Source organism: Hyla sarda, chromosome 3, assembly GCF_029499605.1.
Source record: "Hyla sarda isolate aHylSar1 chromosome 3, aHylSar1.hap1, whole genome shotgun sequence".
Classification (NCBI taxonomy): Eukaryota; Metazoa; Chordata; class Amphibia; order Anura; family Hylidae; genus Hyla; species Hyla sarda.
This window is the reverse complement of record NC_079191.1, coordinates 139,154,748-139,167,003: the sequence shown is the minus strand read 5'-3', so window position 1 is coordinate 139,167,003 and position 12,256 is coordinate 139,154,748. Positions and strand designations below refer to the sequence as shown.

At 41.5% G+C, this 12,256-nt stretch overlaps 1 protein-coding gene across 7 annotated transcripts in view; it reads left to right on the top strand.

Annotated features, from left to right (window-relative positions):
• The window catches only part of ZBBX (zinc finger B-box domain containing), a 205,916-nt gene that overhangs the window by 95,685 nt on the left and 97,975 nt on the right, over window positions 1–12,256 (top strand). For all 7 annotated transcript variants that reach the window (XM_056565098.1, XM_056565096.1, XM_056565101.1 and 4 more), the window contains 3 exons: window positions 2,912–3,032; window positions 9,853–9,950; window positions 10,058–10,167. In XM_056565098.1, coding sequence (XP_056421073.1) covers window positions 2,912–3,032; window positions 9,853–9,950; window positions 10,058–10,167 — 329 coding nt within the window. The remainder of the gene's footprint in view (window positions 1–2,911; window positions 3,033–9,852; window positions 9,951–10,057; window positions 10,168–12,256) is intronic.

Below are 12,256 nucleotides of genomic sequence, written 5' to 3'. Positions count from 1 at the left end.
ACTATGTAAAGACAAAAGTATTTCATACAATTAGTTAATTCATTCATATCTGGGATGTTATCTTAGTGTTCCCTTAATTGTTTTTGAGCAGTGTACTTACAATTACATTAGATGTTGCATAGTCTTCTTGTAGTCTTTCTTTCTGTACCTCTCTCACTGTCACTGTCTCTCTTCTCTCTCTCACTGTCACTGTCTCTCTTCTCTCTCTCTCTCTCTCACTGTCTCCCTCTTTCTCTGTCTCTCTTTTGGTCTGTCTCTATCTAAATACTCTCTAAGAATTGTTGTTCTACATAAAGATGGTCTAGACTGTAAGAAGGTTACCAAGATCCTAAAACAGAGCTGCAACATGGTGGGGAAGACCATACAGTGGTTTCACAAGACAGGTGTCATTCAGAATAGGTGCGCATATAGAAGCAGAGGGGAAAGGGACAGGGATGCTGAGTATGCTGAGTATGCTGAGTCCTGCCTCCATTGTGCAAAGGACAACATTCACATTTATATGCAATGAAGGTTAATACTCCATGTGTCTCTAAAACGGCTGTGCCGATCTGGGTAAGTTATACATCATTTTAATCCTGTTTTCCTGCACTATAATGCTGTGCATTGGGTTAAGTGTGTGAGAACTGGCTGCCAGTTTCCCTTTAGGCAGTGATGCAACAGAGTGGAATTACATCAGGACAACCTATTCCCAGTGACTTCTAGCTATCACTGAAAGTGCAAAAAAGTATGGTTTTGTAATCTTAGCAATCTATGGGTCCCAACTCAGAGACTCCCACTGATCACTAGAGTGGAACAGTTTGTTGTTCTACTTGTGGGTCCCCCAATGGCCATGCATTTATCACCTATCCTGGTGTATGTTTTCACCCATTTTATTTAGTACTTGAGAGAGTATGACTGAAATATCAATTGAATTTACTAGATAAATGTCTTCTTTAAAAGTGTACCACATTAAGTTTCTTTTAATTGGCCCCATGGATCTCCATTAAGCTTGTTACATTCATTTTGCTTCTGTGTTCCTTCCATATACTCAAATACATCTGTGTGCCCATCCCACATTAAATAGTTAAAGTACTTTTGTTGTCACAAAATAGAATCATTTATGGGTCCTCAATACAAAGCCCATGATGCAAAAAAAAATAAAAAATAAAAGTTCCTTTTGTGTTTCTTATCCTTGTGGAGAACAGACTCATTTAAAAGACACATGGCACTTTCTTTAGATCACTCTTATGAGACTTGACTTCTTATTCTCTAGCCCACTGAGGAAAAGCAAGCACATTTTTATTCTATTTAATCCATATACCATACAACATCTAACATTTCTTTGCAATTCAGATGATTCTTCATCATCAAAGGTTTGTACATTAGCATTTTGCATTTATTTTCTCACTAATTACATATTTTGCATCTGAAGACTCACTTGCCAGCAAACACACACTGTTGGTGCCTAATGTTTTAACTGCACAGGGATGTGAAAGCTTTAGACTAACAAAGCTTACTTTGAATATACTGTACTTTCAATATTTGTTATGTACTACAGTTAAGCTCTGCAATCTAATCACTGGTAACATTCAAGATGATGATAGATTTAGACACTGTACAGGATACGTCTATCTTGTCGCAAAATATGTTTGCTGAAGTTTAAACCCTTTTTAATAAAAGATAAAAATTATAGAAATGTGCGAATGTGTTTAGCTCTTAACTTGATATTCAGCCAACAGCTTCCCATTTAAAGGCATTGTGGAGCATAATAAACTAATTTCTGTATTTTAAAGGGGTACTCCGGCCCTAAGACCTCTTATCCCCTATTGCTGGGGACCCCTGCAATCTTTCATACAGCACCCCGCTATCATCAGCCTCTGAAGCGAACATCGCTCTGGGTCTGATGAATCACGATCACGGGGGCCGGAGTATTGTGAGGTCACAGCTTCGCCCCATGTGACATCATGCTCCACCCCCTCAATGCAAGCCTATGGGAGGAGGCGTGACAGACTCCATGCCCCCTCCCATAGGCTTGGAGCATGACATCACATGGAGGGCAGGGCCATGAAGTCACAACACTACGGCCCCGTGATCGTGATTCATCAGACCTAGGGCGATGTTCGCTCCAGAGGCTGATAACGGGGTGCTGAATGAAAGATTACGGGGGTCCCCAGCCGCGAGACCACCGCAATCAGGCATCTTATCCCCTATCCTCTGCATTGGGGATAAGATGTCTTAGAGCTGGAGTACCCCTTTAAAGCTACAGAGATCTGTTAGATACTAAAACCCACTCTGATCACTAAAACAAAGTAGGCGTGGGGTTCTTTTAACAAAATCAATGGCGAGTGACACTGAGCTAGGAAATGGAAGACAAAGAGATTTGATATTGGTGAAAATTCATAGTCACTAACTTAATGGAAAACTCCAGAAATTGTTGGTGTCTGCAACTAGATAGGGCTTCAAAATCTGTAGTCATGATGTGTATGAATGCCCAATGATGAGGCTTTCAATGTAGCGGGATGCATGATTTCAATTGCTTTTACTCTTTATGGAGTCTGTTTGATGCACCGCTGTATGTACGTGCCATCCGAAGCTTCTGTAGGGGAAAGGCAAGTGAACAAGTTTTGGGCACAGAAAGATGGTTTTATTTTATTACGTATGTAAAATACTTATAGTTTATCAAATATATGTAAATATGCCATCAATGCTTTTTGGTAACTTTAAAATTAGGTTTTTGTTTTCCAGGCTGATATAATACAGCTGCTTTTTGACTGTAATATCCCTACCCCTGCTGCTCTGCTGAACCAAACTTTAGATTATCATAGAATTCTAAAGTGATCAAAGTTTAATGAAAGTCTTCCATCCACAATGAGGCAGACCAGCTGTTCCAATGTGTGAATCTGTTATAATAGATCAAATCTATGTTTCCTAGATGACAATGGGAGTTTGGAAGTTCAGACTGTACTCACTGCCACTGCAAAACCACTGCATATTGAATTTAAAGAAAATAGCTTGAGCTACATGGAGAAGTTGATGTTGAAGAAACACAGAAGGTACAGTATAACTACAATAGAAGAATACAGCAAACAGAGAAAACATTGTTAAAAATCATACTGTGCAGACAATGTGGCATCACTATATACCCCTGAAATACTGTAATGCTTGGAAAAATGAAAACACACATGTATGTTTCTAGCTTTCCACTATTTAATTCCTTTGCAGTAAACATGTAAATGGTCCATCCTCTGTATGCTAATGTGTACACCAGCCACCCTAGTTCGGAAAAACAGTACAGTGGACTCCAAAATACTTTGGACTCTCCCGGAACATACAGAGCATGATTTGCCACCTTTATTGCAGAGGAATGTAAATGAGTTAAAAAATAGAAAATACATATATCGAATCTGTATTTTGATCCATCCACACATCATAGTAGAGATAGAGGGGTTGTATGAGGACATAGTTCCTTTAAAGGGGTACTGCAGCGAAAAGTAGCTATGCTCTATCCAGAGGATAGGGGATAAGTGTCAGATGGCGGGGGGTCCAACCCTGGCCCCCCGGCCATCTCCTGAATGGGCCCCGGCTCTCTGAGAGTGGCGCATGCTGGGGCCGGCTCCCGAGTACAACTCTCGGGTCTCTTCAGCACTCCAATAGAGTGTGACTGGAGTGTGTGCCAACCCCTATCAGAGAGCCTGGACCCCCTTGCATTCTTACAGGATAGGGGATAAGTTGCTTTTTGCTACAGCATCCCTTTAAACTTTATTTTATAATGGTCCTGGCAGCACATTTTGTTTTATGAAATAAACAAAGAGAGGTTGCAGCTCCTCTAGCTATGGGTTGTGCCTTATTTTATGGTGTTATGAACAGTGCTGCACTTCTTTTTTTCTCTTGATGGTAATACCTCATTGCAGGACAAATGACACACTGTTGACATTGCTGGCAAGGATGCCATGGAAAGCACCATTTGATCTTGGCAGTATATTTAAACATTCAAGGTCCTACAGGTCAATGCCGCAGTTCAGATCCTTCCTGAGTGTGGTGTATAACTACATGCTGCAGCTACAGCATAGCAATGTTTACTATTGGTTGGGGGCTGAATGTTAGCATTAAGTCCATCGTTTCTTCTGGTCTATGTTTCGATGGACCCAGCCTAAAGATTATTTGTTCATGATTTCTTATTCCTGCTTTCTTTCCTAATTGAAGTCTCATGGCTTCTTCTGACCATGTCCATGCCTAGACACTTGCATACTTTACCTGGTACTTAAAATGCTACTCCTGCTTTAGATTTCTAGCTGTTTCTTACTATATTCATGCATAGACCCTAGAATAGTGTAACAATGTAACGGGTGTGGACCCATTGTACCACTCAATGGTCTGGCTTGGGAAAGTGGCAGCTGGCTGGACTGGCCAAACACTGAAGATATAGGCTGGAGGGGTGAACTAATACTATAGTCAGTGTCAGGCGCAGCAGAGCAGACTTGCTGCTGTGGGAACAGCAGAGCTGAGTACGCAGACTGGATGGAAAAAACTGCTAGCAGACAGTGACGTGGTTGATAGTCCAAATTCCTACAAAGGATTAGCAAAACAGGAACTAGGGGATGAGACAAAGGGAAAGTCCAATAGTCAGGAAACACTTCATCAACAGACAACTCGGAGACCAAGCTGTGTAGGAACTACACTCTTGCTAAAGCATCAGGCAACAGGTGGAGCAGAGTTACATAGGTAGTGCCTGGCAGGGATTGGAGGGGGGATCCTTTAGTAAGTGCACACTTGCTATATATGTTTTAGCCAGTGTTCATGCGCAGCCACTAAAGTGCAGAGCGGAAACTGCAGCAATAACAGAAGCAGCTGGAAGAAGACCAGAAAGCACATAAGACATTCAGCATAGAATATGTCTCCTGATGCTTGTTAGAACCAGGACGCATGGTACACCGTTAGTTGCCAACCAGCCGTGTTACAGATAGTATGCCAAATACCTGTAGTGCTGTAGTTCCGTTTCCTTGTTCCTGGTATCTCTGAATTCTGCCTAAGGCCTGTCCCTGGTCAATGTACCTGGTATATCCTAGTTCTGTCTGATTTCTTTTTATGATTTCTCTCTGGTTCTGTCTAGCACTTGTTCCTGTTCGCTTTTTTCTGCTTTTCCACATTATGTCCCTTCTAGTCATGTTTATAGTCTGCTTCTGGATGTAGCTCCTGATATTGTCTGGCTCCAACTGTGGCTTCCTTTTGCATGCTGTTACTGATATCTCCCTAACCTTAATTTGCTCCTTGGTGCTGCTCTGGGTATCATCTTGTACTGACCTTGGCATATCTGCGGACCCAGTTCCTAATATCCTATTACCAGTTTCTGGTCTGTTCCTAGTTGAAACCCAAAGTTTGTTCTTTGTTACTGGTTTCAGTACCCAGCACCTATTGTTGTGTGCATAAATGTCCAAACTGCTTTAATATAACCTTATTGATCGAGCACAGTGAACACTGTAAGTAAAAAAATAAAAAAAAAGCATGCCAGAATTTTTTAAGATTTTTTGGTCACCAAATATTCCAAAATTTAGAAGTCCCCAAAATGCTGTCAATGAAAACTACAGCAAAAAAGGAACCTGCATACAAATCTGTGGAAAAAAAAAATCATAAGGATCAGGGTATGGTCTTTCAGTTGTAAAAGTAACCAAAAAAATATACATTACAAAGTATGATTTTGCCCTACAAAAAAGAAGCCTGTAAGGCTCCATCGATGGAAAAACAAAGGTGCTATGGAGAAAAAAAAGAAAAATGCTATAATAAAAATTGGTTTGGTCATCAGGGGTTAAAACATAGTGATTGGCTAGCTGGCGGCTTTAAAAGGGTTATTTCAATCAGGCCTTGAGAAAGCATTTCTGGATGCGAAATGCCCATTAAACACAATACAGTGTACTTGTGTTTTGATACACCACACTACAGATGCCTGATGGGAGGGAAGCCTGAAAAAAATCACTTCTGGCTTCATATTTTGTAAAGTTCCATAGATACACTCTTCCACATACTTAGATAATGGGGGATTTGCATTGTCAGCGGTGCAGATTCCCAAAAGCTTCATGTTTTTTCACAGAAATGGAGGTTTGCTCAAAAATTGCCATTGTTGAGCAAAAAATGGCGACTTTTGAGAATTTGTGCCCTTTTTGATAAGGGGAGGGAAACATGCAGGAAGGGGGCTTTTCTTTTCAAGGATAAAGAGTACCTTTCGTGATCTTGATAAATGTTTTAATCCTCCCAGTTCACCCCGCCCCATCATTATAAACCACCTCAGCCTAAATCAGCTCCATGGATTTAGAAGGGGCATTCCCCAGCAGGTGTGGCATCTGCTGGGGAGAGCTTCTTCCTATAATCTGATATGCTGCTCTGAACACACAGCCTAGAGCTGTTCACTGTGTGATGAGCTGTGATAGGCTGAGACCCCCCCCCCCCTCCCTCAGCTCTGAACTGTAACTGAACTCTACAGTGTGCTCGGATGTGCCCAGCAGCTGGAAAAGGGAGCAGAAATAACCAGCACAATATTTAGCACTATGCACTGAAGGCAGCATGACTACAGCAGTGTTTCCCAACCAGGGTGCCTCCAGCTGTTGCAAAACTACAACTCCCAGCATGCCTGGACAGCCTTTGGCTCTATACACTATACTGAGCTGGAAGTGCCACCTGCATTTCCTGACTTTTGTCTCTGCCAGGCTGCTGCAGGAGACAATCTGCTAGCAGGACTGCACGCATGACCAGAAGACGGCCAAGCTTTTAGGGGTTAATTTTACACAGGAATTTACATTAATTTTACTAAGAAGTATATTAGGAAAATATTTCAAATAGGCTAATCTATAATTTAAATTTTATTGATGGGGACAGGTACTTTTCACCTACACAAAGATGCTCCTGACTTTGTCTCATTGCTGCTGTGCGATACCACCAGGTGTCAGGAGAATTTTGTGTCAATGAAAAGCTAAAAAGCTTGACCCTTTTGTTCTCTGCCATCCTTCAAACATATCCTAGCAATAAGCCATAGGTGCCTGTTGTGTGAAAACCACTTTAAGGTTCTGTTGTTTGTTGAGCTTTCAATCCCCTCTAAATGAGTTCCATTTTTTCCATCCTCTGCCCAGCCCTAGTAATCCTGTATACCTTGTAGGCTAAGCTCTTCCTTTGTATACAGGGCCTGGCACTGCACAGTCTTTTACATGCTAAAAACCCCTAGCAGCTTGTTAGAAACGTAGTGCACATTTACTTTAATGGAAACGTATTCTGCATCTTTTCCCTGCTTGCCTAGCTAACATTTTCTTTATTTAGTAAAGCAGCTTTCCAACATGGGAAATAATTTTGTATGCATGTCTAAGGCCCCTTTCACACTGCCGTTGCTTTTTTTGTGTGCCTTTAATGGCCATTCTTGTGACGGGGCACAATGGTTCTCGATGGCTCCCATTTACTATTATGGGTGTTGTCGGACGCCTTTGTTTTTTGATGGGAATAGCGGGAGAAAATGATGGCGCAAGCAGTATTTTTTCCCCACACTATTTTCCCCGCTCCCTCGACGGATGTCACACTTCCGTGCCCTAACAGCAGTGTGAAAGAAGCCTTAAAGCGCAACTGTCATGAGGTTTGAGGCATATAACCTAACCACAGTCTATGATGTGTAGAATATGTATCCAGCCTTACTTGTATCTCTCTTATTACAGCTTTTATTATCCCAAAAAATGCTTTTATTTGCAGCCACTGACAGTCCGATAGGCGTGGCCAGGGGATCAGTATGCCCCGTGGCCGCCATGCCTATTCCCTGTACACCAGTGCTGGGACCGCTGTGTGATTGACACACAGGTCCCAGCGCATGCGCTCCTTATCTTTCATATGTGAGCGCCGACCAACATTACTTTACATAGCGGCCGCTCACTCCCACTGTCTGATGCTTCTTTGCACCTGGACAATGCCCATCCTTCTCCTCTTCCTTCTTCTCCATGTGGGAGACGTGCTGGGTGCTGTTGCATTCACTAGAGGTAGATAGCGCTCACTCTCTGCCTCTAGTATTTCCCTGGTGCACGGAGGTGTCAGACAATGGGAGTGAGCGCTCCCGCTCTGTAAAGTAATGACGGTCAGCGCTCACGTATGAAAGATAAGGGGCGCATGCCCTGGGACCTCTGTGTCTATCACACAGCGGTCCCAGCGCTGGTATACAGGGGATAGGCGTGGCTGTCTTGGGAGCATACTAAACCCCTGGCCACGCCTATCCAACATTGGCTGCAAATAAAGGCGTTTTTGGGATAATAAAAGCTGTAATAAGAGAGATACAAGTAAGGCTGGATACATATTCTACACACCATACACAGACTGCGGTTGGGTTATATGCCTCAAACCTCATGACAGTTGTGCTAATTTAAGCCTAAAGAAGCAGTAATTTTTTTTTTCTATATTTTATCTGTTTGAGACCTTGTATTTTGTGGAAAGAGTTTTCATTTTCATTGGTGCCATTTGAGTGATGATGTGGTGTAAGGATTTATACCAGTTGCAGCCATTCACTGGTTGTACCACTGAGGTCCCTATTATGGGTAGTGCTTTACTGCACCATTGACATGTAAAGACACTATACCTTCACTGGAGCTGGGGAAACAGATACTAGTGGGGGCCAGGAGATGGGCAAAGAATTGGCGAGGTATTCCATTCAGGATCCATCAAATTCATTCCAAATTGCATACTCAAAGAAAATAAATTACAGTCTGCATCACACTGCTGCTTCAGATTGGAAGATCTCCACACTGGTAAAAGGCACTGATAGTAGCAAGTTGTCCTGGTGCACAGAGTAAAGGCAAAAGGCAGAAATCACTCACATAAGGAAATGCACCACACACTGGATTTATATTTGCAAAACACAAATCCATTATAGCTCAGTACGATCTTACACTAGGATTAATCAGCACAACAATGCTCCATACTCGTTTCATGTCAGGTGATGCTTTGACAAGGAATGCTGGGAACAAGGAGCTGGGAGAATAAAATCGGGCTGACCAATCGCATGAACACACAATGACATAAACATATAACAATACAATCAGTGCTCATGAAACTTTCATGGTAACAATAAATAATAACACATACAAGAAAGTAAAAAGTTGTACAAAAAAAGTTACAAAACTCATTACAAATATGACCAATCATTGCAGTCATTCAGACCTAATATACCTTGTGCTCCTGCGCAGATAATTCAGATCACTATTGTCTGCCGCAATATGGGATGTCTATCTATGCCGCTATCTGTGTTAATCACATGTTGTAGACCCAGGAATTGTAACTCTGTAATGTCCTTTCCATGTTTTTCTTTTTAATGTGCAATTATAAGGGGGGGGGGGGGGGGGGAACCTTTCTCTGCCCACAAAATCTGATTGGCAAGTGATAAAGTCAGAAACGTAATGTTTTATGTTACCCAGCTGGATACATCGGGATTTGAATAGATGATTACAAAAAGATCAATGCTTGCACTCAAAAATCGGGGAGGCGACCCTTTACCAACTTGTCCCTACTAGGGGGTTCAGCTGTTTAGATTATAGATATATGGAGATACAGTAGATAGATACCGTGTGTGTGTATATATATATATATATATATATATATATACACACACATGCAAACATATGCATATATAGTAAGGGTCCTTCTAGTGCAATCAACATAGAAAGTTGCTGGTACATGATAATAAATTTATGTTTAACGTTGTCACGTGCTCCCGTCTTTAAGAAAGTGTTGTGTAGTTTCTTTTCCTTCTCTATTTCTGATTGCTCTATATATTAATTTGTTTGCACAATACCGTATCTCGCACCGCTTCCCAAAGCTCACTGGCCACTCATGAAAAATATACTTTGTTTCCCTTCCCAGAACCCCAGTTAGTCAAGACTCTCAGAACCATTTACAAAAAGTGAGCTATTCTCTGACCATATCAGAGAATGAACTGGATAAGTACAGCGATTTGACAGGTTAGTGTGCTTCTACTGCATTCCTATCGACTGCACTAAAGCGCCTGAATAAGACATTAATTCCATTGACTTTGCACTAATTCTTACCTGGTTGTTACTCTTTCAAGTTGAAGAAATGGAAGCTCATGAAAATTACGTGGCTTTGTTCAGAGCCGAGCAACATGTCAGGAACGATGTGATACATGAACCTGCTTTAAAGATTGTGGAGTTGGATGAGGTATCGTGAAACCATTAAAAGGTTTAAAGGGAATAACTGCGGTCAAGTACTATACTTTAGCACTGTATGCATAAGATGTAATTTTAGCAAAATAATAGTCTATTATGTGCATCAGCCTCACTTTACAGAATAAGAGTATTCTACTACTGTGTTTTCCTTTTTATGTTACAGTATACAGTAATGGTAACTCATTCTGTCATGAAACTGTCAGTTTTACGTTATAGCAGTGGTTGAATACTCTCTGGTTGTAGACAAGCATTAGTGTATTGCCATAAATGTATAATGCTAGAGCTGCAATGCAGTATAACATAAAAAAAAAAAGTTTTGCAATAAAACATAGAATACTAATAAATGTACTGCAGTACTAGACACACACTGTCATTCTAAAACAGCACTTTATTCCAGTGACATTTTTTTTTCATATCCACTCCAGTCTCCAGAAAGTTAAACAAATTTAGCTCACCTGAGCCTCCAGTGCACGGCAATCCTTAAGACAAGTAGCATAACAGGTGAAAGAGCCAGCACCATAAAATCCGGAGTTTATTGATATCTTATTAAAATTCCATAATGAAGGCAGGTAGAGGAGTGCATTAGGCAATATCATTATCAGCTGACAGCATGGAAAGAGGGTCCCTTCAAGCCAACGCATTTCGGATCAAAGACCCTTAGACCCTTCCAAACAAAGGGGAGGGGGAACTTCTGAGAAGGTTAAAAAAAACTTTATCACCTATGTGCATGTTAAAAACAAGAACAAACAAGAAAAAAATAAAGGAACTTCAAAATAGCAAAAAAGAGATATACAAATGTTCAGAGCTCAGTAGTGCAAGATTAGATTAGTTTTGCTGTTCATTCCGTTTGGTTGAATGCTGTTAAATAAATAAATCCACATTGTTTCTCTGTTGCGAAGGTGACGGACCAGATCTCCGCCTCTTTTGTTTTGTATGACCCTTTCAATGCCGGAAATAATCAGAGTGGAAGTGTCTCCCAAACGTTAAGCTGTTTGCACAGTTTTGGAATTTGGTGTTTTTTTACGTGCACGCCATCGAGTGTACGATTTAACTAGCCTTATATTTTAATAGTTCTGACATTTACGCACGCAGTGGTACCACATATGATTAGGTTTATTTTTTATTACATTATTTTATTAAAATAATGTAAAAGGGGGGTGATTCAAACTTTTATTAGGGAAAGGGTCATTCACTTTTATTGACTTTTTTACACTTTTTTTTTATTAGTCCCCATAGGGGGCTATACCATGCAATATGAAGATTGCATACACTGTTCAATGCTATGCCATAGCATAGCATTGATCAGTGTTATTGGTGCTCTGCTACTCCTGCCTGCAGGAGCAGCAGAGGACTGATCGGATGGCGAGAAGGCAGGTAAGGGCCCTCCCTCCCTCCTTTCAGCTGATCGAAACCCATAATTTTGCCGCGGGTGTGCCAATCAGCATCTCTGAGCTACCAGCACCGTTAATCCCGCACTTTAGACACCGCAATCAACTTTGAAAGGGTTAATGCCAGTGGGTCCTGGCAGCTCATAGCGTTCTCTACTCTTAAGAATGTTTTAAACCCTGGTACAGGTACACAAGTCTTTTATCCATTGAACTTGTGATTTTTTGGACAGTTTCTGCTTGAATTTGTTTGCAAGATTTCAGAATAGCCTCCCAGAGCTACTGTTTGCATGTAAACTGCCTGCCTGGATGTAAACTGCCTGCCTTGAGGATGCTCCAAAGGTTCTCAATAGGATTGAGGTCAGGGGAGTATGGAAACCACACCATGACTTTCTCTCCTTTTATCCCCCATAGCAGCCATTAATGTAGGAGATAAAAAAGGAAGAGGTACGGGGCACTCTCTGGCATAGTAGGTTGGGTTCTTGGATAAAAAATAAGAAAGAGTAGGAGGGATGCCCACCACCAAACCTATGTGATGGTACTGACCTCTGGGAGCTGTACGTAGGGTATAGCACAGCTCCAAAGAAGTTACCGGTAAGTGGTGGGATGTTTTCAGCTTGCTGCTCGGCCCTTGTCCATCGCCCCAAACGGGGTACGGAAAAGACAGTATTGTAGAGGAAGTGCAGAAAATGCAGG